Source organism: Colletotrichum abscissum (assembly GCF_030869225.1).
Source record: "Colletotrichum abscissum strain IMI 504890 chromosome Unknown Scaffold_15.1, whole genome shotgun sequence".
Lineage (NCBI taxonomy): Eukaryota > Fungi > Ascomycota > Sordariomycetes > Glomerellales > Glomerellaceae > Colletotrichum > Colletotrichum abscissum.
The window spans coordinates 70567-97589 of NW_026850043.1; the positions used below are offsets into that span (position 1 = coordinate 70567).

General features: G+C 53.1%; 7 protein-coding genes across 7 annotated transcripts; 4 read left to right on the top strand and 3 right to left on the bottom strand.

The window, feature by feature from the left end:
* Positions 1-3291: 3291 nt before the first annotated feature.
* On the top strand, positions 3292-3579 carry CABS01_06981 (uncharacterized protein; the record flags this gene model as incomplete). The annotated part of the gene is made up of 1 exon (XM_060540346.1): positions 3292-3579. A coding segment is annotated over one exon (288 nt), but the record flags the coding sequence as incomplete, so codon positions are not given.
* A 381-nt stretch (positions 3580-3960) lies between these two features.
* Positions 3961-6666, top strand: CABS01_06982 (SIP5; the record flags this gene model as incomplete). The annotated part of the gene is made up of 1 exon (XM_060540347.1): positions 3961-6666. One exon carries the CDS (start codon positions 3961-3963, stop codon positions 6664-6666), a length of 2706 nt encoding a protein of 901 aa, XP_060403232.1.
* A 417-nt stretch (positions 6667-7083) lies between these two features.
* Positions 7084-8274, bottom strand: CABS01_06983 (L-galactose dehydrogenase; the record flags this gene model as incomplete). Its single annotated transcript, XM_060540348.1, has 1 exon — positions 7084-8274. The coding sequence occupies one exon, from the start codon at positions 8272-8274 to the stop codon at positions 7084-7086; it is 1191 nt and encodes a 396-aa protein (XP_060403233.1).
* Positions 8275-10649: 2375 nt separating this feature from the next.
* On the top strand, positions 10650-12830 carry CABS01_06984 (the record flags this gene model as incomplete). Its single annotated transcript, XM_060540349.1, has 4 exons — positions 10650-10918; positions 10971-12089; positions 12156-12256; positions 12313-12830. Coding segments are annotated over 4 exons (2007 nt in total), but the record flags the coding sequence as incomplete, so codon positions are not given.
* A 543-nt stretch (positions 12831-13373) lies between these two features.
* Positions 13374-18691, bottom strand: CABS01_06985 (uncharacterized protein; the record flags this gene model as incomplete). Its single annotated transcript, XM_060540350.1, has 12 exons — positions 13374-13465; positions 13519-13615; positions 13674-13832; positions 13896-14033; positions 14096-14525; positions 14574-14699; positions 14750-14833; positions 14885-15208; positions 16254-17028; positions 17090-17376; positions 17428-18054; positions 18114-18691. The coding sequence occupies 12 exons, from the start codon at positions 18689-18691 to the stop codon at positions 13374-13376; spliced, it is 3717 nt and encodes a 1238-aa protein (XP_060403235.1).
* Positions 18692-20257: 1566 nt separating this feature from the next.
* On the top strand, positions 20258-20395 carry CABS01_06986 (uncharacterized protein; the record flags this gene model as incomplete). Its single annotated transcript, XM_060540351.1, has 1 exon — positions 20258-20395. One exon carries the CDS (start codon positions 20258-20260, stop codon positions 20393-20395), a length of 138 nt encoding a protein of 45 aa, XP_060403236.1.
* Positions 20396-20872: 477 nt separating this feature from the next.
* CABS01_06987 (rhamnogalacturonase) lies at positions 20873-22559 on the bottom strand (the record flags this gene model as incomplete). Its single annotated transcript, XM_060540352.1, has 2 exons — positions 20873-20902; positions 20961-22559. 2 exons carry the CDS (start codon positions 22557-22559, stop codon positions 20873-20875), a joined length of 1629 nt encoding a protein of 542 aa, XP_060403237.1.
* Between the last annotated feature and the right edge of the window lie 4464 nt (positions 22560-27023).

A 27023-nucleotide genomic window follows, 5' to 3' on the forward strand; every position in this document is an offset into this window, starting at 1 on the left:
GCACTGTCATTCCATGCATGACTGGTAAGGTACTCGCGACATGAGTACATTTAGTTAGTTGTACTAACTTCAAGTTATGAGTTGACGTGCTAGCGATACGGCTCCTGACCTCGCCTCGACGTATTCGAGGCTTTGAAAACCTCCATAACTGACTTCTCTGTTGGATTCAACTTCCTCTCGCTTCACGCATGCTATTTCAGGCCAGTCTCGGCCATCCAATATCTTGAGATTACATGACTAGGACACTCTTGCGGTAAGTAGACCACCATGGCAGATGCGGGAATGGCATCGATGAGAGGATGTTGGCGGCTGAAGCGCCAGCCATTGTGCGACGTGGGGTGCAGTTGGCGTTTTGATGTAGGTGCTCACCGCCGCCAACATGGTGGGATGGGTGTCTCAGAGAATCACGCGACAGTGTCATGGCATTGGTTACAGAGATAAGGCGGCAGGCGGTCGGGGCTTTTTGGAGATGTAGAGGGTGCCTCCATGGCGGCAGCTCGTGAGGCACCCCACGGAACGAAGCCGTTTTCCCAGCGCGTGCCTGTCTCGGACTCTTGCGTCGAGTCAATCCGCTGGACACCGCCACAGGTAAGCCTACGCAGCATAGAGCACAAATTGTTCAGATATCGTGTGTATATTGCAATTTGTACATGACGTTTTGCAGTGTCTAGCCCAGCCAGCACATGCAAACCACCTTGGCGTCCCTTTGTTAGTCGTACCTAGAGTGCCTGCAGGGAAACAAACCCGGGCTGAGACGTGCCGTGTAATTCAACCAACCTAGCACTCCTCCTGTAGGTCGATGACATGGTCCGAGGCTCGCGAGCATGAATGATGAAAGACGATTGTCTGGAGGGGATCCGTTGTTGAGTCGCATCGCATGGCGTTAGCGATTGACACATGGAGCAGCATAGGCATAGGCATAGGCATAGGCATAGGGTAGATGCGAAGGCGGGCTCCATCTTTGGTAGTACCACCATGGAGTCTTAGACTAAGGCAATAGCGGAGAGCGGTACGAATACATTGGGCGCAACAGGCGCTCAAGCCCGTGAGGCATCATAGCTTTGCAGGACGGGGTGTTGCGAGATGTCGTGCGCATGAAGCTCTAGGCGCAAGATTCATGGATTTAGGTGGGAGATGCCCGTCGGGAGCTTTGGGAGGCACTTGCCGCGTTGGTTCGGGACCAGGAAGCATTAGACGGCAAGGGGTGCCGCGGGGGTCATGGTGGATTGGATGAGACATGAGACATAGCAGCGATGAGTTGTTCAAGTGCCGGATTGGAGGCTGAATAGGGGGCACATAAGTGTTGATGGCCAAAAGCGTTCATGGTGTTGATGGACGTCAAAAGGTAGGGACATGAACTAAGTAACGACATACTTGTACCAAATCGAGTGACAGTTAGCGATAACATCAGTAACAGTGAGTAAATGGCAGTGACTGGTTGCGGAAAGACCGGAAGCAGGGTTTTCAGCTCTCACCTCATCAATTTCTCATCAAATCGGTCGACCCCTCATGATGGACAGGCGTGCTTAGCTAATAAGGGTGAGGAGGGCCTCATGGCTCAAGTGCATTTTGGAAGTCGGGGAAAGGAGGGGTCTTGCCGATGGTATGTTCCTTACCACCTTAAGGTACCTTGGGTTGGCAGGCACGCACCTAAGGTAGGCTGCAGATGGGCTCCACCTTCCACGACAACCTCTTGCCCCTCCGTGCTCCGTAGTCTCCAGCCCCTTCCTCTCTCATTCATTGGCGTCAAGAAAACATTGGAAGGTGCCGTGGACCATGGTGACTTCCACTGATGTACAAAGGAAAGAGGTTGTCGAGACGCGGCGGGCACTTCTCATGAGTTATTACGAATCCAGTGAAAAGAAAACACAGGAGTCTCTTTCCCTTAAGGTTTTGCACTCTACCTTACTCCGTATCCAAGGGAAGGAAAGACGAGTCCACTTGCATTCAGGTCATCTCCTGCCTTGCAGACTGGGAGTGCCTTCCAGGTCCCAAGAGCGCAGATCTGAGGCCAAGAAGCAAGCCGGGCCGGTGCAGCCAGCGATTTCGGTCCAGACTTCATCCACCTCATCCACCTCAGCAAACCGCCCCCAAAGGTAAAAGGTGCGGTAAGGTACCCAACGGATAATACCACAGTACACAGTAAATCCCCTTGGAAAAGGTACAATGCCCAGATGCCCAAACAACCAGCCGATTGAGGTACCCTTTCTTCTTCCCATAACTTAACCGCCCGATGCTTCTACCTTACCCATTGGAAACAATCCAAGGTAACCTCGCGCCGCACACTCGCCTAAGGTACTGCACCTTACCGGCCTCTCCACACTAGGATCCGATTTCCCTCTGTTGGACCCTGTCTGCCTTGATTCTCGGCCTCTTACACCCGCCCACCTTACCTCACTTGCACAATTTTGCTAGGTATCCTTTTCCACTTTCTCCAGTTCTCCTTCTTCTTTCTTTCCGTTTTGACAGCTTGAGTACGGATACAACGTCAGACGTCACATCTCCCTTGGCAACATCGGCGACAGCTACCTTACCTTACCTCACCTTACCTTACGTGCCTACCACCTTACCACGCTTACCTACGTGCCTGGGTACTTACCTAAGGTGAGGTGCCCAAGGTAAAACGGAAGTCAGCCAATAAGGTACCATCCAAGTAGGTATGTAGGTTCCGGTATACTGGTAGAATGAGTAGCAACAATCGGCCTTTCTTCTTCGTCTGTCATTCAGCTTGAAATGTTTTACATTTGTATGAATCAAATAGTATTATGAGCAGTCCTGCAGCATAGAGGCCACTTGACTTTTGTTGTCTCCCGTCGCTGCTAACCTACAAGGTACCTCAGCAGGTTGGTTACCTTACCTTACCTACCTACCTTACCTACCTTACCTTACACCTTGCTGAAGTAAGGTACCTTTCCTCCTTACGAATAGGTACCTTACCTTAGGTACCTAGGTTCCTTACCTGGCACTCCTGCATCATTGAGAACCTTGCTCTCCACTGCACCCGACAACCGTAACCGCGCCCCCCCGGCCCTCTGCGCCCGACAACTTTCCCACCTTCCCTTAAGCATCTGTTGCTCGTCCCTCCAACGACCACCTCACACTCTCATCTCTTTTGCTTTTGCATCTCCCCATTTGCCATCTTGGCAACACATTCACTCATCCCTTTATCCTTCCACCGGCCTGACTCAAGGTACTGTAGAGTCGCTCTGCGTCCTCTTGCGAAGCCCGTCTCCATACGCCTGGAAACCTTCACATCTTGGCTCGCCCAGCATCCAGTGCCCAGTGCCCAGTGCCCAGCCACGCACGTACGACATCCACGTCGTCACAAGCTTCCCCGACCCGACACGCCCGTCCGGTCCCAGATCCCCAAGCCCAGCACCACCACCACCACCACCACCACCACCACCTACCCACCCAAACACAACATCCGCTGACTGCGACCCCTGGACCGTCACCCTGCACCGCCAACACCATCCGTCCATCATCACCATCCCCGATATCACCGCCCGCCATCAACCCATCGCGCCCATTCGCATAGGTACACCTTACTACCTCTTATCCGCCTCCGACGATCAATAGCACCATCTGCCTCCCCTCACCATTCTCGACAATGCTTGCAGCTCTCTGCCACTTCGTCTGAAGGATGCGTTGTTGATTACACTCGGTTCATCCCCAACCATATTGCGACGGTACTTCACCCAGCATCGACAACACTGCGACCATACATCGACTACACCAACAACAACCACAACACTCTCTACCGGACTCATCTTGGCCGGACCACCCTCACTGCATAGTCTACCGCCGTGGCTGACACTGGTCCACCGCAGTTGTACTTGCAATCGTTATTCTGATTGAACCGGGTCATCGATCACCCGTCGTCGCTCTGTCCACTTCGAGAGAGCCCACACTCGTCGAACCCTCAAGCAACACCGCTCGGCCACACTATCGATAACCAATATGGGCAACAGTAGCACCAAAGAATCTCGTCCGATTGACCCGGCGACCGACTACAGGCAAAGCCAGGCCGCCTACCTCAATCACTCCACCTCCAGAGAAGCCGCAAATGATCATGCCAGCTCACGGAGGCAAAGCCGCTTTAGTAGAGCCGACCTAAATCTCCTTGGCCTAGGAGCCGCCGGATCTTCAAGTGCTGCAGGCAGAGAAGATGCGCCGTACGAGCGGAGGGAGACGAGGCAGGAACGGGAAGCCCGGCGACTTGAGAGGGACCGCGTCGCGAGAGAAAAGGAACGTGAGCGGAGTCTGAAAGAGGAGCACATCGATGGCGGATACCTTGTGACTCTTGGTACATACACTGGTCCCGAAGACTTTAGCAAGCCCGTCGTGCGGCAATTGCAGGTAAGATGGTTCCCGAATATCCTCATGCTTTGGTTGCAAAGGTTAACAGTTGTGGCCCCGCAGATTGAAAGACGGCTTGCACCATTCTGGAGAGGTCTTAATGACTACTCCGACAACTGGACCGAATATCAGCTCATCTGCGCCGGTCGCGGCCTTCCTATCCCGGCCGCCGATGAACAACCTCCACCCGAGTTCATTCCCCAGTCCAATACGCCCGCCTCTCCCACCGAGTCATCCCAGAACCTTGCCAATCTCACTGTTCCAATGGGCCCGAGATCTTTGTCAGTTGGATCGGATCGTAGTAGCTCAATGCCGGGCTCTGGAATATCGTCGCCCAACGCAGCCCAGCAGCGGAGTAGCTCACCGTTCAAGCCTCGGGCAAAAGCCCTTGCAGCAGCCTTGAGCGGGGGCTCACGCAGCAACTCGTCAAACGACGTTGCGCCCCGTGAGATCAAGTTGCCCAACGACCCCTTGGTCAACGGACAGCCATTAGAGGTTTTCCTGTACAAGGATGCTACCGAATGTCCCATTTGTTTCCTAACCTATCCTCCCTACCTGAATCGCACCCGTTGCTGCGATCAGCCCATCTGCAGCGAATGTTTCGTGCAGATCAAGCGCGCCGATCCGCACCATCCCGAGCATCACGGCGAACCGACCGAGCAGCCTGCGAATCCGACCAACCCGGAGGAAGCTCCAGAAATGCTAATATCCGAGCCCGCGCAGTGCCCCTACTGCCAGCAGACCGAATTCGGTGTAACCTATGACGCTCCCCCTTTCCGACGGGGTCTATCTTATGCCATTGGATACCCGTCACAAAATACCGCCATGTCGTCTCAGAGCTCTTTGAACTCCACTTTGTCGCCTACCTCTCCAACATCTGGGAGGCGGCGAGCTCAAAGCTTGTCCGCCAACGCCCCAAATGTTGTCACTACTGATCGGGTTCGACCGGATTGGTCGACCAAACTCGCAGCGCAACGAGCACACCAAGCACGCAGAGCTGCAGCGGCAACTGCTTTGCACACTGCGGCCTTCCTTATGGGAAACAACGAACAGCAGCGTGGCTTCGCCTTCACACGGCCCGGGCGTTTCAGTCGGAGAAACACCGGGAGTCGCACCCCCTCTGGACCATCCAACCCACAGCCGGAAGAGAGCCCCCATCGCAACCCCGAGGGTGAAGCTGCCACAGCTGGACCAGAGCCTGGACCTCGAAGCTCCTCCGGGCGCGGAGCTCTGGAAAATAGGAGAAGTCGGATGGAGGAGCTGGAAGATATGATGTTCATGGAAGCCGTCCGTCTTTCTCTCGCCGCCGAGGAAGAGCGAAAACGCAAACAAGAAAAGGCGGAGCGAAAGGAGGCCAAAAAGAGGGACAAGGAAGAGCGTAAAGCTCTCAAGAAGCAGGACCGGCAGAGCGTCTATGGGCCTGGTCAGAGCTCTGCTAGTGGTAGCAGCCTCTCGCTTGGCCTTGGACGACGCAGAGGGAATAGCACAACCAGCAACTTGCGTGTGGAGGCCACGCTTCAGGGTGCGCAGACGACTTCCGCAGGACCCAGCGCGGAGACTTCTCCAGTGGCTTCCTCAACACCGATTGGCAATACCCTTTCTCCCACCTCGGCACCCAGCTCGGCACCAAGTTCGAAAGGCAAAGCTGTAGAACGTCCGGCAGTTGAGACGCAGTCATCCGAGAGCAGCTTCCAAAGCACATCTACCACGCCCTCATTACCGATCCCGACGACTAGCCGCGGGCCTTCTCACTTGAGGCAGATGAGCAATGCATCTTCCATCTCATCATCTCTGGCTGATAGCGCAGCTGGCAGCTATAGCAACCAGGCGTACCTGGATCCTCGAGCCAGCGAGCTGAGCGTCGGCAATAGAAGCGAAGAAGGTGACCGAGACAATACGGAGCCCATGTTCAACTTCCGGAGCCTGGCAGAGATGGTCGGCGTTGACATTGAAAATGGCGAGGCCAACCATGACCAGGATATCGCCTCAGGCGAGGGCCGGACTGCAACTACGAGCAAGAAGGCCGAAGCGGAAGACGAACCGGAAGCGGAACACATGGAGGACGCACACAGTGAGGAGCCCGTGCAGACAAACGTCGGCACATTGAAGCCACCTCCAACGATTCCCGAAGAGCCCGTCGACGGCGCCGGCAAAGGCGACGTCTCTCCTTTGCTTGGCAGTGGAGCATTGACACCGGAAGTGACAATAACACCCGAGACCCCGGCTCCTATCTCGGATGAGGCTGCTGAATCGAAGAGATTGGGCCATGAAAGCATTGTGGAGAGTTCGACTGGAGTAACGCAGTAAGTGGAGTGCGGATCGACGGGCATGACGACGGGATGATTGCAAAATATGATGATGCCATATTTGATGGCAACGGCTACATGGGAGGAAGAGTTTTGCATACACTCTGGGGGTTGGGAACCCCAAGAAACTCAAGGCGTTCAGCGTGAACTTTGGGGGAGGAGGTCATTAGACGTGATTCTTTCTTTTTATTTCATCTATTCGCTTTTTCGCCATGTGAATGGCCAGCGCTCACTGTACTCTACCCGACCTACCTTTTATAGGTATGTGAGAAAAGCGGCCGAGATGTTGATAGTCTCGAACTGCTTGACAAATACCACTTATTCATGGAAATATTTCGCCCTCCCTTGTTACTTGATGTCTCGAAAATTTGACCTCCCATGCCCAGCTTGCTTGCAAAGGATTGGGTTCCTGCCAGGGTTACAAGTGTGGCTCGGCGGCGGCGGCGGCGGCGGGAGCGATAGCAGGAAGGGCAGCATCGATGGCGGCGACGGAAGGTTGGTTGACAAAATCTTCGCCAGGACTGGCCCAGCTGTAATTTCGCCATTCGCCCAAGGCCGGCCACATTTGTTCCGTGACCAAACGCTGAATCTTGTCAAGTCGACTGGCTTGGGCACCGGCGGGATTTGACTGGTCACTCTGGGCCGCAAGCTCGCGCATCATGCCCTGCCAGGCAAGGAACGTCTCTTCCAGTTCCGACACGGACGTGACACCCATGACGCTGACACCAACCTTGGCAGGGCCGTTGTACGTGGGCGGCAACAGCTCGCTGCCAAAGGCACTTCCTACGCGTGCCCAATTCGCCATGGCCCAGTACAGAGCGAGCTCTTCCATCTTTTCGCCCGCGCCCTCGGCGATTCCAACCAGGCTCTTGCATAGCTTGCGCAGGGGACTCGGAGCCGGATGCCAGCTCGCCATGGGCCCATCATCAACGCCGCGGGTGGTAAGCAGACCCATGCTCAGCATGCTCGCGTTGGTCACGACACCGACGCCGGCATCTTTCAGCCGTGTGAGGATCGCGTCGCTACCGAGGGTATCGTTCTGGATGCAGAAGTGCGAAAAAGATTGGACAGCGTCGACGGGTTCGCCCGTTTCGCGGAGGATCCTTTCAGCAAGCTCGCAGAGGACGGGAACGGGATAGCCGCAGATACCGACGTAACGGACTAGGCCCTCATCGCGGAGGCGGCGCAGCTCGCGGACAGCGGCGACTACCTGGTCGGGGGTGACGAACTCTGCGTCGTGGGTGTAGACCAGGTCTAGGTAGGTGGTATTGAGACGCTCGAGGCTGCGGAGGACGGAGGCGCGTATCCAGGCCGGCGAGTAGTCGAACTCGGTCGGGGCGATGCGGCCAGCCTTTGTGACGAGGAAGTAGGAGTCGCGGGGCGGTGAGAGGGTGCGTAGGGCGGCGCCGAGGATGGTCTCGGAAGGCCCGTAGTATGGGGAAGTGTCGAATGCGTTTACGCCAAGTGATAGGGAGCGGGAGACGATGTCGACGGAGGGCATGCGCGAAGGGTCCGAGACGTATTGGTAGTTGAAGGTCGCGGTGCCGAGGATCAGAGGCGGCAGGACGGCGGACAGCGGCCGGGTTGTGGTTGTGCGCGGGGCCGCCATTTCGGGGGTGGTATTCTGCGCTCTATAGATAGGAACCGAGATTTAGCTTCCAATGCGATAGAGAATCGGTGACATGTAGCTTCGATTCATTACTCGCTAGTAGAGATCTGCTGCAAAAGCTATCGTTGCTGGCCGTGACGAATGGTGCACAAGGCCCAGCTTCAGGGCCGGCGGCTCAATAGATATCGAGTCGAGCACGTCAATGATTGATAGTCAGGGTCCCCCGGCGTGCCTGAATGCCCGAATGCGATTTGCTCCGCCGGAAAGGTGGGGGAGTCTTTCTTCCTTTTCCCTTTGGGGACTTTCTGGAATCGGACTGGTCTTGTTCTGGCCGCTCCGGATAGGACCGAATAGACTGACGCGGAGCTCAACTCTAAAATGCTGAGATGAGGTTCATGGTATGGTGACTTGGTTGATGGGTAGCTTGATTTCGTGGCCATGACCATAGCTAGAGACTTTGGGGGGTAGCATACTAAGTGATGAGGTCTATCTCAGTAACCACAGATTCAACTTGATACATCTTTCTCGAGTTGCATGGACATGCCACGAGCTTCGTGAAGACCGGCCATATCAGTGACATTGTGGGGGCTCAGCGTGACGCGCGGGGTTCTGGAGGGGAAGCTGGGGTGTCGGGGCTTCTGGGACTACCTTGCCATGTTTGCGGTGAGGGCCGAGGTAGGTAGGTACCTGGACCTAAGACAAATGGAAAGACCGAAATATTACAATGGTTAAATTTGTAGAGGGGATCATGGAGGAAGAAGACAAGCACCGCTGGGGGTTTGCAGGAAACAGAAGATGGGTAAATTTGATCTTGATTCTCAACAGGCCACCAGCGCCTGCCGCACCTGCTCCTTCGCATTGCTGCAGGCCAAGAGGGGTCGCTTGTTCTTCCGGGACGGGCAGCGTGCCCTGATGATTCTGATATCACTACCAATCTTATCTTATCTCTGGTCTTATCGATTACCGGCACCTCAGGTTCGCATCGTACTTCATCTCAAGGTACCTAATCACGATGAACCACACAACACGTAATCCGTGGAGCTCCCGGTCATCTTCCATTTGCAATATTTTCAAATTTTTCCTCTCTTGAGATTTCTTTCAATAACACCAATGGTGTCTATTTGACCGGCTGACTCTGGGGAAACCCTGGCATAGTGAAATGTCTCTAGCAACGCGGATTTGTTTCCAAATTCTGCCCGGATCTCGTCGTCCAGTGATGAGTCCATCAGTCTCCGGGTAACCATATCGTGGTATCTTGAATTGCCTGCACTCTTTTGGATTCTGGCTAATACTCTATCAGGTAATGCATGGTATCGATTACAAATCGATCTACTCGCACTGGACGGCAATTAGCCTGAAGATCCTGCCAAGTGAGCTCTAAATACATTACCTCACTTCTCCCTATCAACCACCCAAGTGGCCTTTCACAGCCTCGCTTCCTTCAGGCTCTACTTGTTCTGCATCAATTTATTGTCTCGTTCCAACAGTAATGGCACCAATGTTACTCTACGAGTCTGACTCATATTGGCTGTCCACCATCCCTCGTCCGACCCTTTGATCAGCCGGTCAGCCGCCCCTTTGGAGAATCTACCCCCTCGCCGTTTACTCAGTGGCCTACCTAATTTGAACTCCGAGACAAGTGTCTGCTTGGGACCTATGCTATAATCTCTCACCCATCACTTGGTACTCTTTCGAGAGTCGATACCTACCTGCTGCCCCTCCTAATGTAAGGCCTGTAGGCAACTTTCCACCCATCGGTGTGGCCTCCATCTCCCGAATGATTGCCCGCGATGATCAGATCGTCGCTATTCATGGCGTTTGGGTTCCAATCTTCAAATGGCGCTATATGGCCGCCTTCGTTTCCAACCCGTTTTCCCCTCTATGGTAAAGAATCATGACCGGCGTCTCGAGAGCATTCATCCGCCTTGGCAAATAAATGGCTTTCAGATCTTCATATTGGCAACCATCTTCCCCTTCCCTTCTCGTACCATATTTTGTGACAATGTTGTTGCACCCGGAGTGTTTGGTCTCATATCTGTCTACCTACTATTTCCATACGACATGGCTTCCTCTTTCGTCGCTACGCAAGTCGACATGGATGAATGGGTGATTGCTCCGAACCACCGTTGATTATGGCAAATGCTGGCGTTAGCCTTCGGCTGGACTCCACTTAAAGACTTCAAACCCGCTCCTAGAGAGTCATCATCCTCATCAGAATGTTCCCATATTACCAAGGCCTTATTTGAAGACGAGAGAGTGAATCGACCGGCAGAGATCATGCGTTGTTTTACCACTGCACTCAGTGCTGTGGCGCTCATTAACTCGGGTAGGTTTTATTACCACTCGTATCTTAGGGGCTTGTACTAATTCATAGGACAGTAGCCATCGCCCAAGACCAGTCAACATACTGCGACAGTCTAGGGCGTTGCTTCGCTTCTTATACCAACGCAGGCGGCATTACTTACGGCATAGCCATACCTGAAGGGCCTGCGACGGGTCAACCATATGAAGCCATTGTTCAGATCACTGCCCCCATCGAGGTAGGATGGGCTGCCTTAGCCTGGGGCGGCTCTATGACATACAATCCCTTAACGATCGTATGGGTCAATGGCAAAGACGTGGTCGTCTCTTCTCGAATGGCATTGTAATAACCCAATTCGTTCCATGGAAACCGCTTGATCACTGACAATTACTAGTGGCTACTTCACTCCTCCACCTTACGAAGATGCCGAGTACACCGTTCTCCCCGGCACTGTCGTCAATGATACGCATTACTCCGCCACGGCTCTATGCCGAGGTTGTACATACTGGGCACCATATGGAAACGATCCAACATCTTTGGACCCCAACGGAGAAAACTACTTGGCGTTTGCTTACTCTGGCGTGCCAGTTGATGACCCGACTGCCAACGACACAACTTTCGGCATCCACGAGCGCGCAGGACACTGGATGCACAACTTCCGACCGGCCCAGGCAGTCAATTTTGAATCTTGGGCAGCGGGCAATTCTGAAGGCGAAGGTCCGACCAGGGCTGTTACCAAAACGACGCTGCTGACCACCTTGTCGACATCCACTTTGCATAGTACCACGACTCCCAAGACCAATGTCACCAGGACAGGCGCTTCACTCAGCAGCGCAGCGGCCACTGTCTCATCTCCGCGTTCCACTTCTACATCGTCCTCCATCGTATACAGCGCCCCTGTGCCTCCAGTCCCCAACTCGTGCTCTGGCGTCAGCGCCTTCCGGTTCGGATACCAAACTGCGAGTGGCTGGAAAGCCGTTAAGCTTGCTGGATCTCTGACAGGCCCCCGCGGATTGGTTGTCGACTCCGAGGGCAATTTACTCGTCGTACAATCGGGCAAAGGTGTCACGGCTCACACCTTTGGGGCCGACGGCTGCATCTCTTCCACAAAGACCCTGATCAGCAACCCTTCGCTAAACCATGGCATCGGCTTGACGCCTGATGGTAAGACGTTGTACGTCACCTCCATGACTACCGCATGGTCTTATGTCTACGACGCAAAAGCTCAAAGCGTGAGTGCGCAGACTGTTGTCGTCAAGGGAATGCAGCAGGGAGGTCACCCAACGCGCAACCTCGTCATTCCGCCGGCAACGCCGCATCTCCTCGTCATACAGCAAGGCTCTTACAGCAACTTTGACTATGAATCTCTCAACAAGGCAGTGGCACGTGCTGTGGTCAAAGTATTTGACATGCGCAGTGTGCCATCCGGAGGTTATACATACGCCTCCCAGGGTTGGTTTCTCGGATGGGGCCTGCGCAACGAAGTAGCCCTCGCAGCAGACGGAAACAATGCGTACGTCCAACTTGCCTTTCTTTGTTTTTCTGGTGAACGCATGTAAGCTGACAGTAATCGTTCAAGGATTTGGGGAGTGGAAAACAGCGGTGACGACTTCGCCCGCACAGTCAACGGCCAGAGCTACGACATCCACAACGACAACCCAGCAGAAGAGCTGAACTTCCGTAAGTCGCCATATCCTCCGGTCAAATAATCCAAGACAACTCACAGCTCGTCCAAGTTGGTGATCCTTCTCAACCGAACGAACAGTGGTACGGGTACCCAACCTGCTTCACTGTCTGGGAGCCGTCCGTCATCAAGGACAAGACCTTCAAGGTCGGGCAGCAGTTCGTCGTCGCTCCCAACAGCACCTTCAACGACGATACTTGCACTCAACGCTCTGTGGCACCCAGACTTTCGATCCAAGCACATAGTGCACCCATAGGCGCCGTTTTCGACAGCGCGTTCCAAAATCTGTACGTCACGCTGCATGGCTCGTGGAACAGGTCACCTGCTACGGGATTCAAGGTGTCTGTGGTGCCGTTCACTCAGCTCACCTATGGTGTATATGCTCCGGTTGCCGCTCCAGACTCTAAGACTGGTTATACCGATGTCTTCTGGAGCACAAACGTCGGAAGCTGCACGGGGTCGACCTGTTTTAGACCTTCCGGCATTGTCTTTGACAAGGAATTCTCGAGGTTGTTTGTGGCCAGTGACAACACCGCGGAGGGTGAACTCTTCATGCTCGTCAAGTCTTGAGACAGGTACAAGTCTTTGCTTGTAGAAGGAAAGCCGTGCAGACCAACTTCAAGATAACCAATCGCATAACTGAAGTCCATCTGTGACAAGCTAAATGTCCTTGCTTCATATTTATCCACAGACTGTGTGAATTCAGGCTGTGATCATCGTACCATCCACCACACGCAGCCGAAGAGGCGTAGTAATGAGATGACCATCGCCAAGTTATCATACATTGTTCTCATAATTAGCCTGAATCTCCATAGGGGGCTGCCTGGATAAAAAGATGAATTCCTAACCTGGCATACGATGTACCCAATTATATAGCCTTCAACGGAGTAGCCCATCAGCATACTTGAAACAAGAGATACGATTGCGACAGTGCCACATAGGTTCCAGCTGGTGCGGCTAGTTGATATGCATTTTATTTATCTTGATTGAAATTGAGTGAGCATGGACCAAGAATGAATGTCTCGTGATCAACGTTTCTTGATGCAAAACTCGCATGACAAGGAAGACCATAGGCAGTGTCTCGTCATCCGGGGACAAGATCGTTGTCTGAGTTTAATCACGATCCTGCTCTCTGTTTATACCAGTCGCCGATTCTACGGAATCGCGGAAAGGAGCATCATCTTGCAAGAGATGTTCAGAGAGATCTATCAATTGGTCAGGAAATCAGTGTGATGGAAGACAGGGGGCTTCGACCTACTATCGAAATCACTCCGTCTTGTTTCAATGGCACCGAAGAGCGCGTCCATGTCCTCCAGCTCCCGACCCTTGGTTTCGGGAAAGAACGCATATATGGCCTATAGCACTGATTAGCGTTTAGGGATTTCATAGGCAATAAGTCCGAGGTTTTCATACCGGAATGCAGATAATGTTCACGACCATGAATATGAAGTAGATGTTACTACCCATATATCCGATGCCCGCGGACCACACCATGGTGACGATAGAAGAACCGACAGAGGCACCAGCGGAGGCGAAATTCAAGCCTCGTGCTCGTACCGAGGTGGGAAAGATCTATAGTCATGTCGAGATCAGTGGTTGTCTCAAGGCACGGAAGAGGGCATCATCGAGGGGTACCTCTGTGTTGTATACCCATGCCGTTGGCCCAAATCCCAGAGAGAAGCCAATGACATATACAAAGATGAAGGCCACGCAGATTATATCTGTGGCTGGGCTTTCACGCTGAGGGTCTAGAAGAGGCACGGCTCCATTGATCTGAGATAAGCTTGTCAGCAATTGCAGCCCTTGCACACGGGTTCCCGTAACCTTTCACCTACCAGCAGTGAGAAAGCCATGATGATGCAGCCAGCAACGAGGCATTTCCTCCGCCCAAACCGATCAATGATAAACATCTCGAGAACCGTGAAACCTATCTTGACCGTTGATTCGGTAGCGCTGATTAGCAACGCAGTATGCGAGAATATGCCATGTTGCTCCAATAGCCATGGGAGGAAGTATTTAATAGCAGTAGCACCACAACTTGAGGCCATGAATTGTAGCAGGGTCGCTCGCCAGAGACGATTAAACAGTGGCTTTTGTCGGAATAAAGAAAGCCAGTTGCTGCCGGATTGATGGTACTCGTCGACGCTTTTGATGATGGCTGAGAATTCATGCTCAATTTCGTCGTCGTCGAAACTTCCCTCGCGGAGCCAGCGAAGGGTTGAACGTGCCTGGTCTTTCCTTCCATGTTCGACGAGCCAACGGGGACTTTTTCAGTGTTAGTACAAGCAGTCTTCTTCGGATTGGAGTACTGACGTTTCGGGGACCCAAGGCAACCCAAGCCCAAAGATCATTGCGGGGATTATCTCCAAGAGGATAGTCAATCTCCAGCCATAGAAAAGGCCTGCATCGGAGGACCAAAACCTCATGAAATATCCAACCCTGTCATTGTTAGAGGTTTCTCAGATGGAGGCAACATTGTCTTAGTTTACCAGAAACCCAGCGCTATGCCAGCGATGAAGCCGACGTGGTTCAACGTTACAAAATGGCCGCGCTTATGTGCTGGCGATATCTCACTAGAAAACCGATCAGCGCCTACGCATTGAAATGAGCTTAGAACGTCTAACGCTTGGTATAACGGCACTGAAGTAGACACGACGGCAACTCCAACGCCACTGATGAGTCTTCCAGCGAGCATGGTGCCGCGAGCTGTACTGCCACCACTTGTGGCTTGCAGTATGGCGCCAAGGCAAACGAAAGCTGTTCCCGACAAGGCGGCATACCGACGACCAAGCCAGTCAGTAATCGGATGGGAAATGCAGAGATAGCTGAAGAAGGTTCCAGTGTAGTAGATGCTGACTACGGTTCCGATTAAAGCGCGTGTTGGCTGATGTAGAGCTTCGCGCCAGCCTGAACTGACTATCACTGAAGACAGTATGCCAATGTTGTATCTGTATTGAGTAATTAGGATCCGCTAAGCTCTTGGAACCATCAGATGGCTTAAGGCCCCGGTTCTCTTATCAAAACCCAACGACATGCCGTGTCTTCGATGGCTCTCCATATTTAGTCGGCTAGTTGGAGTGGAGGACGAACTTACCCCCAGACAGATGCGCCAATGCCGAAAAAGATGCAGAGAAAATAGAGACGCGACTCGCCAGCGCGTAATGAAGCACTAAGCCAGGCCATATCGATGGGCGTAAACTTTGGAGGCGCGGTTAGAGGGGTAAGCGGCGGGTGGGCACAGCAGGCCGAAGGTGCGCCTTGCGGCAAGGAGTTGTTATCGATGGCTTGTCAGTATTGAGGAAGGCCTTTACTGACAAACTTCAATGTAGTTTCAACACAATTGGAAGCGGGGAGATGTAGTTGGACGGCTACTTCAGACATTATGCAATTCCAAGGTGAATCGCGGGGTCGCTTGGCCGAGACAGGTTGGATCATCTCGTGATTATGTAAGACACCTTCATGCACCACCCGCTAACTTACTTTTACCATTCAAAAGACAATGTTTTGTGCTGCTTGAGTACTCGGTGAATTTCCTAAGGAATAGTCCCAATCAGCACAAGTGCTGTGATTTCGTTTGACATAGAGAGCATAGGTTGAATCAACGAACATTTGGGGACGGTTGAGACCACCAACCCATGGGGAAGCTGCCCCTCTTCAGCTGATCAATATCCGCTCTTGGAGGTAGAGCATAGCCGCACACTCTATGCGCCGTGATCATGAAAGCGAAAAGTCCACTACAGTATTATCTACTTGTTGATTCTGACCTGAGCGTGGTGCCGATCTCAAACATAACTCTTTGAATCAGGTGTAAACCACCTGAGGCCTCAAGATTATGTATCGCCACCGATGTTACAGCCAGCTGTTGCCTCAACAGCGGTCCTCATCTGAAGTCATGGCGGCGCATGGCCTCTTATAGCGTATCCATCATTCATACATTAATTTTACAACGAGGCTTTCCCTCCTTACAAGCATACACTCTATCGAGGCACATACCCCGAGAAGTCGTACATCCCATTATGATCCTGCAGTCCCGAGTTCCAGTCGAGGAATTGGGGCTGCCCGTTGGCGTCAATCACTGGCGCATACATGCTCATATTGCTGGGTGATGGCCCTGACGTCGGCACCATGGTGCCATCATGGTAGCCCCAGAGTTGAGCGGCCATCTCCGGCGTCATCCCACTTGCCATTGGCATGAGTTCCGCCTGTTGGTCGAACATTGGCGGCTGCTGAGACAATTGCTGCTGCGAATGTGACTGCTTCTGCAGTGGGGGAGAGCCTCCGAGGCCAAAGTCGGATGCGGGCAGCTGTTCTATTAGGGGGTGCAGCGTCCTTGGCGGAGCAGAGCCTCTGAACTCTTCCGGGGTTGATGACGCCCTTCTGACTGTTCGAACACTGTCGGAGTGGGCGAGCATACCCTGCCCGTCGAATCCGCCTCCAGGGAAGATGGCGACAGACTGGCTATCTTCCGAACCCTCGTCGACGTCTACACCCGAGTCTGGACGAGGGACAGTGCGAGTCAAGTGGCGTGGGGCCAGGAGGCGGGACGGTGATGGCTCATTCTTTCGATTGCTTCGGTTCGAATAGGGCATGTTCTGTGCGTTGGCGATGCACTGTTCAATGACCTGGATGAACTGATTGCGATAGATGTTCCCGATGGTCTCCAGCGCTTGGGGAGTCATGCCCTTGTTTCGCAGGCTATCCTCAACATCTTTCAGACTGTTCATGAACTGGTTCTGCAGCTCGAAATGCTCGATAACGGGGCAGAAGTCTAGTCGGCGTTAGTACCTTGGGGTTGGAAAAACTGTGTTGGGCGGGAGTATATGGCATACCGAAAGGTTGAACCCTGTAGTCATCGTCGTCAGGGAACAATAGGTTCCAGATCTCCTTCCATTGAACCTCAGTGCTCATGCCACTGGCTCGCTTCCTACTGAGAAGCTTCGTCATTGTAGGGCCGTCGATGCCGGACTCTGGGTCGTGGTCGGAAACGTCACACATCTGCTCCTTTGGTAGACGCTGGTGATCCCTGAGATCCTTCTTGCTGGGGAAGTCTCGGTTGCAGCGGTCGCACATGAAGGATGAAGGGTCGTTGCGCTTATGTTGCTTGACGATGTGTTGCCTAGCAAGCGTTAGAGCACAGCTCGTGGGCTTCCAAGTGTCGGGTACTCACCTCAGCTCGGCAAACTTGGGGAAGTAAGTCATTGCACACGAATGGTGCTCTCTCACGTTGAACCTATGCGGATTCCTCTTACGAAACGGACAGCTCAGTCGAAGATCTCCCTCTGCCTCTCGTGGTGTTTGTCTGGCCCTCTTGAACGGCACGCTTGAGTCTCCATCGTCATCCGTCAAGTCATCGCCATCATCATCCCCATCTGCACGGCCGGTGTCGCCCTTCTTGCGCTTGCCGTTTTGGGACCCTCGACCTGACCCTGATCTCCGAGCTAGAGGCAGAGAACCATTAGACGACGTGGATTGAGTGTGGGTTAGCTGTGTTCCGGCGGGGAATCCATTGAAAGCAAATCTCCCAATGTCTTGGATAAATCTGAAGACGAAATGGCGGAGGAAGGCAGGTGGCATGGTAACCTCTTCCAGCTCCACGCCGTAAGTGACTTGCAAGACGTAGTCGAGAACTGCATCGGCTTCTTCATTAGAGAAGTCAATGGGTGTTGGGGTGATGGGTTCCCATGCACGCGAGAGACGATCGGAGCCGGAGTCGAAGCTCATCCTTTCATTGAGGGGCCGGGGTGGCACCCGCTCTTCGCGGGGTGACTCGGGCGTTTCGTCCGGCGACGGCGGCCTATCCTTGGTATAAGCATCGCATGTGGAATAGCACCGCTCTCACGGATCAAGAATTACCTTGGGGTGCCCGCCGTGTGAGGCAAGTCAGTTTGCTCGTCTTCATCTGGCTCGATGATGTCCATCCGCGGCAGTGGATCCTCCTTGTGACCCGCGCCGATGGATTCCGGATACGCCGGAAACCTCTCGCCCATGATGGAGTCCACAAACGTCGATCCCGAGTCGCATGATTCTCTGTAACGATGTCCGCTCGTACCGGACCGCGACGCAAGAAACGGTGTTGGTAGGCGCTCAGGGCCATCAATATCAGGAGTCGTAGCCCTTGTAAAGGTCGATGAGGTGGGGGACATGGGCATTGAACAGGTCGTCGCTGAGTCGGGGACATGAGTCGAGCTCATGGTCGATGAGGTCGGCGACCGGTCACGAAATGTCTTCCCATAGACACCTGAGATGATCTTCAGGCCCTCGGGACATTTTTGCTGGTGGTGCACAGGTTGCGACAGGCGAAAGTGGTGTTCAAATGGTAGTGAGTGAACTACTTCCTCGATTTTGGCATGCGAGGCAAAGGTTGAATCCCGGTGACGTGGCTCCCGAGGTCGGATGGGGATCTCGACCGTGAACGACTGCTCGTCGCTCATCGTGACTGATACTCTTTTATCTGCTCGAAGTCGCTGCTTCTGAAATGCTGACGCGTCTTCAGTGAAAGCTGAACCCGGAATGACACTTGTACCCGATTTACTGGGTTGGCCTTGACATTCAGTTCTCCGGCTGCCCTTGCTCAAGAAATCCCTTCTCGAAACCCGTCCGTCACTTGTCGTTATGATGGCGATGAGAACAAGGCACTGAAAATGATTAACGAGAGTGATGAAAGAAGACAGAAAAGCGAATGGAATCGAGTCTTGGGATGCGACACTCGAAGAAGGGTAATTCCCCCTCGGTCATGCTGTTGCCTCCAGACTCAGCCCCCCAAACTATGCGGAGTATTTAGAATGCGAACCATCTCAGCATAACAAGGGTGGGCTCAGCTGGAGGCTGTGATTGGATCATGACCACGACCGTCGTTGGCGCAAGAAACAAGTTTCTATCATTGGACAATGCGGGCGTGACGGACGAGGATGCCTCCCCTATTTCTGGCGCGCAGCTTGCTGCAGGCCAGCATACCCCCTTTAGAAGAACTGGACCTCTGATTTGCTTGTGGCCGGTGCCGTTCTGCTTCTCTGACAGTGGCGGGCAGGCAGAAACAATGTTTCTGCCAGTGTGGCCTGTTAGGGATATACTCATAAAAAACCTAGTCTCGCTCATAACGGTCCAACGGAACGTGGTATTTCCCTAACAGCCATGAACGAGACCAGCATGCTTCGTCTCAGGGCGCCGACCCAGGCGTCCGATATATCCCAGCACTGGCACCGTCAGTGCGCCTGTTCGACTGCCAGAACTGGCAATCAGCCCTATGAGGATCGCGTCTGTCCAACATTGCGACTCCATTAATGCACGCCATCGCGACTTGGTGGATGTCGACAATCGTCTGGACCTGAAGCGTTCCAGCTTCAGTTGAGATTAGATCGGCCAGGGTTCTCTGGTTGCCCCGTCGCAGGCCGGCCGCCGGTCCTTCGAATTTGCCCTGCCATTGGATAATGGCAACAACTGGTCCATTGCGCAGGCGGAGTGTATCGTCTACTCAATGTCAGAAGCGGAGCCAATGTCGAGAAGATGCTAATTCAACCTCCTTCGACCCTTTCTTGGTCTTTAGGGATGGAATTGAGCCTGCAATTGAGCCTCACGAATTCATCATGGTGTTATTATAAGAGCGGGATGGTAAGGTGAAGGTCATAATGGTAATGAGGGCAACATTGGTCCTTCAATTCGCAAGCGATAGGAAGGCGTAATCGCGAAATCCAACTGCGGATAATTTTCAACCTAACCACCAAAGCCAATTGCATCGTGACCAAACCGAGACCTGTACTTTTCTCCCCAAAATTGGCCGACCGCTACCCCAGAGTCGATCCGAACCGAGCGCAAACCTTGAAACTCTCAAGGAAAATAGTCTAACGAATATGTCACACTCTAAAGCCAGCTCAAGCCAGAGCCTAGTAGAGTATCCCACCGGGTATGAAACATATCAATTTTCTGCCTTTGAGCAACCGCACTGACAATGCAATATCGACAGATCTTCCCGTGCCGCTCCCTATAGTGTCGATCGTTTCATGGTCGAGTCATCTTCCTGGACACAATTGAGCCAAAGAACCGGCACTCCCCGCACGACTTACAACGACCTCATGCAATCAGACCTCGACAGCCTATTACATCAAGCGAAGCAGCGGCCACGGATAGCCAATAAATGAAAACGAGTGAAGGAAGTCGAGCAATTGTACGATACTGCATTACTACTCGCTCACTTGGTCGCCCCAACAAGCATCTCGATTGCAATGCATGTACAAAGGCGTGGAGGGTCAAAAGAGGATGATTCCCGCGCCTACGCGAATGGTAACGGAAATATCGGAGCGTTGGGCTTGTTGTATTCTTTGCTGTGTCACCTCGGAGACGCAATGAAGGCTCTCAATGCATGGCAAGACGATAGAATAGTTATCTTGACTAGTGAGATGGCAGGCCACCTCACCCGGGTATGTAGACTGCTATTCGCAGAATTATGTACGATGAAAGCATATGTGCTGTTGACCACAGGTCCAATATATACAGTGAAGACTCAAAGGAAGTGTTTGTTTACGCATCTCAACTCCATCTCAGATGCAATGCCTACTCTGCTGTATCTCGAGCAGGAACATGTAGGCATTTAATACCGGATGTGAACCAGCATGCGTTTACTGGAAGAGCTCAACGGTGTCGAAGATCTAGGACATGAGTTAGCATAGATACTTATAATTCAAATGATCTCTAGTCAGAACTTACGACACTGGGGCTCAGGTAAGTGTCACCACTGCTGCCGGAGATGACATTGATGGTGATGGTATTGGCTCCTGAAACGAGGGTGCCGGCAGGGATGCTGACGTCGTAGACCTCGCCGAGGCCGCGGTACGCACCACGAGTAACGCCACGAGAGTCAATCTTGGTGGGCGCAGCAGGGGCCGGGCCGGTCCAGCTGTTCACCTTGGCCTGGGGGCGGCCACTGGCAAAGGCAAGGGTGGTGGCGATGCGGAGGGTGGCAGCGCCAGGGGCGGAAGCGAGGTTGAACTTGATGGTGACGGGGTTGTTGACGGCGGTGAAGATTGCCATGGGGAAGTCGCTGACGGCAGATGTGCCGACGGTGTAGGTGAGAGGACCCCAGCTGCTCATGCGGCTGTCAGAGGGGTGCATGCGGAGCTGCTTGTCGGCGTTGCGGAAGCCGGTAGGCTGGCCGTCGTACTCGCCAATCTTCCAAAGGGTGGTGCGGGCAGCGAGGGTGCTGGCGATGTTGGCAGTGGTAGTCTTTCCAGCGGAGACGGTGACGGAGCTGGTGGCCACCTTGAACTCGGTCTGGTAGAGGACCATGGTGTAGGTGCCGGGCTTCATCAGAGGGGAGGTAAAGGCGCCGGTGGACGAGGCGTAGGTCCAGTACTGGGCGTTGGCGTTGTACCAGTGGACAACACGCTGGAAGCTGCCGGTGATGCCGGAGGCGGTGCCGGAGACGGTGCCGCGGCCAGAGGCAGCGACGTAACCCTTGAGGCTGAGCTCGCTGAAGAAGTCGTAGTTGAAGTCGGTGTTCTTGGGGATGCCGGAGCGGGAGAAGGACTGGACGTAAGGGCCGTGCAGACCCATACGGTAGGCCTCGGTCTGGGCGTGGTTGCTGTTCATGTAGTTGTACAGGTTGGTAGAGTCACCAGCGTTGTTGGTGTTGATGTCGCGGAAGAAGGGGCCGCCGGAGGAGAGCTCGAAACCAGTCTTGGGCTCGACGGAGACGCAGACGTGGATTTCCTCGGGGCTGGTACCGTAGACACAGCGGACCTTGTCATCGATGAAGCGCTCGCTGGAGTAGAACTTGGATCGGGTCTGGCCGCTGACGACGAAGACATCGGAGCCCTCGACGGTGGAGCTAGAGCCGGCGGTGGTGGAAACAACGCCGAAGGGGTATTCGCTGGGGAGGGTGTCCTTGTTCAGACGCGAGATCCAGCGGAGCTCACCAATGTCTGGCTCTGCGGTGATGTAGGTCGCCATGTAAATGTTGGCCTCACCCTCCTTGACAATGAGGTAGTGTGTAAGAGTCGAGGTGGTGCAGGTCACCTTGATGACCTTACCGGTGCTGGCCGTGATAGTGGTGGCCTCGACGGTGGCGGTTCCGAGACCAGAGCTGATGTGGCTGCCCTTGCTGGCATACTGGAGCTCGTTGCCACGGTACTTGATGGAGTTGATGTCACAGCTGGACTTGGAAACTTGGAAGACGAGAGTGTTGGATGAGCCGGCATCGACAACGAAGTTGCTACCCGAGGTGGTAACGCCGAAGGCGGCCAAAGCAGAGGAGGCGAAGGAAAGGATGGTGAAGAAGAAGACCTGAAGAAGAGTGTTCAACGCCATTTTGGCTGTAAAGGGGCTGCCCTTGCCTGGCGAACTAGAGAGAGTGAGAGGGCGAAGTTGGAATAAGGTCAAGCAGTCATAGGACAAGAGAGCCTCCTCCTCCTGGGTTTCTAGAACGAGGGTGATCGACTTTGTTATAAAGTCAAGAACAGTTCGTCTGGACTTGGCGCTTGGCACCCGGCCAGCGCACATCTTGGGAGGCCGGGACAATTCCTCGCCATGCTCAGTGCTGAAGGCCCCTTGGTCTCTTTCGCGGGATTCCAACTTCCAAGAGCGGGCGTCCGCCGGAGAGGTTACCTCTTGCAAGGGCTCGTGATAAATTGCAACAGCTTGTTGATTGGCGGAATGATTGTTTCATGGGCCGGCGACCAGGGCTTCCTCGCCGTGGCTGCGCGAGATAGATCACGAAGGGTGAAGCGGAAAGGGTGAGGGACAGGGCTCGAGAAACCAGGGTTTGCCCAAGTCCCGCTCCGGACGGGTGGAGGAAGAGCAGGGAAAAGGCATGATTGATGGGAATTGGGGACGACTTGGCAGGAACCCGCTGCAGCCGTGTGCCGTAGGATTTACATAAGAACGTTGTCTCTGATCTTTGCTCGATTGGACGGCGGATCTGGGAAATAAGCATTCGAGGTTACAGTGGCATTTGCGACTCCTAGCTGCTCGCGCTCGCAACAATGATGGCACGGAGAGTGTGATGATTGCGGGGAAGTTCATAACCACTCCAAAGCTCAAGGAAGCTTGCGAGAAGCTAAAGGCAGACAATTCAACCGAGGGGACTTTAGCTTAAGGTACTTTACTTTGGTGCTAACACCCTGCCGTTGTTTGGAGAACGCAGGAAGTGCTCCTCTGACGGGCTGTCGGCGGATTGTCCCCTCGGTCATCTTTATTGTCAAGGTGAGGGGATGAACAGTTGAGGAGATGAAGGGCTGACGGTGAAATTGGTCCGCAGGACAAAAGGAGACATTGCCGGGGGCAGTCCGCTGCAATATGCCCGAGTGAGCCAGGAATGAGGAAGAATGTTCAGACGAACGGCAGACCTGTTGCCTACTTTAGCGTTCGCCATGCACATGAAAGCAAAAGACCAGACGAACCAGCGGCGGGCAAGGCGCTGTAAGTCCCGGAATCTCGGGGCATTCTACGGTCTACCCCAGATTCGCACCGGCACAACGTGCAGCTACGTAGTAAGCTCTTGACTCGGTGCTGCAGAGACGGCAGATGAATTGCGGAGACTTGACCTCAGGTCATGATTGCTGCTTAGCTTTGAGCAATATTGAGTTCCGCAAACATTTAACTCCGCATGAAGCTTAAGAGATTGACGAGGCGGTAGACCGGCGAGGGAGCTCGTATATGAGGTTGGCAAGACGCGAAATCCATGCTTGGTACGTGAGATTGTTGATTTTGAGATTTTAAACGTACGGAGACAGAACCCATCTCGCTTTCGCAAGGTTCCGGCGGCGACAATGAGCCGAATGGCACAGTGAGCCATTTGAAACTTGCCAGTGGCTCTTCATTCCTCAGTGCTGGGTGCGATGCCCTGTCAATGTGGTTACCTATTATATAATGTTCGACGTTCCTCAGAGTCAGTGACAAGGTCTTCCCTCCGTACTCCGTACTCGGTAGAGAGAAGCCCAATATCCGCATATTCGCCCGGGGTTCTCAGGGGGGGGAGCTAATCGACAGAGTGGACATTGTGGGTTGAAAATCGCCGTGTCGACGCAAGGACCTCTTGGCTCTGTTCGGAAGGTGGGCAGCAGTGTCTCCAAAGAATCAGAGATGAATCGGGCATGGAAATCGAAGTATTTGGGGGGGGGCTCAACGAGTTTGGTGTAGGGAGTAAGGTAGTGGTGATGTCCCCCATCAGCATTCTACGGATACACAGGGTGGGCAGACAAAATGAGGGCAGAAATGAGACGGAAAACCGAGAAATGCGGGAATTGCTCCAAGAGTCCAGGAGGTCTGCAGGGGGCCAAAAGACCCGCTGCCGAGCCTCCGTGCTCATCTGATATCACGTGGACACAAGGGTGGATGGCGAGATACGTACCCTTGGCTGGCCAGGATATCCGCTAAGCTTAATTCGTCCAAACGTTTGTGGCGCTCCTATCAGATCCACCAAATCGCACATCGCATCATCTGCGCCACTTTATTCAGAAGCCCGTCATTCTTTTGGGCCTAGTCTGGTCTCTACCTTAGTCACAGTACGTACTGTATCTCCAGCCACGGACTTGACCCTCCGCTCAACAGGTCGGCCATCCCCCGACTGGAAGACAACCCACAAACTCATCCACCAACCCTTTGCAATTTCACTTGCATCTCGACATCAACTAATACTGTCAAGACCCAGTTCGGCTGTTTGTTCTGCGGAACAGGTCCTCGGACAGTCATCGTCTACAGAAATCAGACTGCTATTTATTGCCTCAACCGCGCCACAGCCGTTACGCTTACCTTACTCATCGGCAAACTTCACCCAAACCCGTCCCCGAATCCAAGCTTCCACCCTCGTTCCTTTGTTGCTTGTCGGTGTTGTCTTTTCATATGGGGATGTCGCAGATTGCTTTTCTTTGCCGCAAATTTGTTCTCCGTATGGCTCTCGGGTGTCAAATAGCATGATTCGATTTTTGCAAACGTTAAGGGTATAAACCATGCCGTGGATACTTCACATCTTCCATCATTCAGTGCTGGCGGCCATCAGAAATACCGATTGAGCAGGCCGTGGTCTAGTTCCTCATGTTATTTCAAAGTATCAAAGATATTAGTCTGTATTAGTAGATTCAATGACTCAAGTTCAAGCCTGGCCTAGGCAGTCAGCACGACTAAGGCGTATCGGCTAGGTCGGGAGCCCTCAAGAACTTAATCAGATATTAGTCTCCGGTCGGGCGTCACTTTCCGTTATTGAGTGGATGGACGATTTGCTTCACTAGTCAGGTCATTCTGCCTTTCTGTCTTTGTCTCATTTCATTCATATCAGGACTCCTTATCTATATCATTCATTCTTCAAACCCCACATCACCTCCCCTCTTGCTTAGAGTTCGTCGGCCCAGTGCCTGAGTCCGATATCTTTGTCCGCGAGTCCTTGAAAACTTGGAAAATGCCGGTTTGAGGACTTGAACACCTCTTTTACAAAGCTGTGTGCAGTACCCAAGGCAGGCAAGCTCACAATCTTCTTTTCTAGTAAGCAGGTCTTCTGTAGTTCCTTCCTATTGACTTGGAGTCTTGGGCAGCTTTATCTGCTCAACAAGTGAGACCGTCTTGATAGCTGATCCATAATTAATGTGCGCTGCACCTTCGGTACAGAGTCAAGTCGCGCGTTGGCAGTGCACAATGTGCCAGGATTGGACAGCTAAGTAATGGAATCTTATTGTTGCGGCGTCTCCTATCTTTAGGATCATCTTTGGAATTGCGATTTGCCTAGGCGTAACTATCAACGCCTGCCGTTCCACCTACCCCGGATATGATACTTGTCCCAATCCATCTGGCTACTGGAAGGCGCTTGTCATGGCGTCAGGATGCGTAGCGTCCGCATAGTCTTGTCGCTACACGTACCTCTAACGCCACGACACAAGTCGCGTCGTGAGATCAGTATACCTAATTGGTCGTCGGACAAATACACCCAACTTTCTCACCCGAGTCTCATCCGTTCTTGAACCGTGGTGATCCTTTGCTTTCGTTCCACGCGTGCCGTCAAATGTCCTCAGCGTCCTAGGCAAAAGTGTTCCAGGGGCTCTTCATGAGCTTCCGACAGGTACCTTAGGCAGGCAACGAGACAACTTACAATTCTGTTACCTATGCCTAGACGCTCTACCCTTGATAGGGAATCGATTACCGCGAGATTTCAGTCGCTCTACTGCAGTAAGTCAGAGCAACGTTTCACGAAACGAGCTAGCTCACCGATGGATGATCCTCATCACGAGGGATCTTCTTGTTATCTTCTTCATTCATTTCCCTATCGGGAAAGAATGTTACTGTTTCTGTAGGTGAAAAACACCTGGAACACTTACACGTACTCTATTCTAAAGTGGATAGAGTGCAAATCGGGCACGTCAATCCGTGTTCGTTGATCTCCACGCCGGCACCACATCACTGATCATTGAACCAAGTATTAGTAGCTCGATTGTCCCTAATGCCGCAACTCTGAGAACATAGGTGGATTGTGTAGAAGGAAATCACTCTGGGGAGGCATACCAACGAAGTTGAAGCCGGCTGTGGTTGTGACAAATCCATAGAAGTGCCGACCTACCCATGTAGAGTACCTAACGACAAGCTAGTCTCGCCTATTGACTATTCGGGGTTCCGGTGCTATGAACTAGGCGCAAGTCGATTGGGCCACAGTATTGATAGGCTGCGATTGAGGGGTTTGAAGGAGCTCACAGAAGCTAGCAGAGCTGTGGAAGTTTGTTATTCTTCAAGCCGGCTGGAATCCCAGATTTTGTACGACCCGATAACCCTCTACCGGTCTGACAATAAATC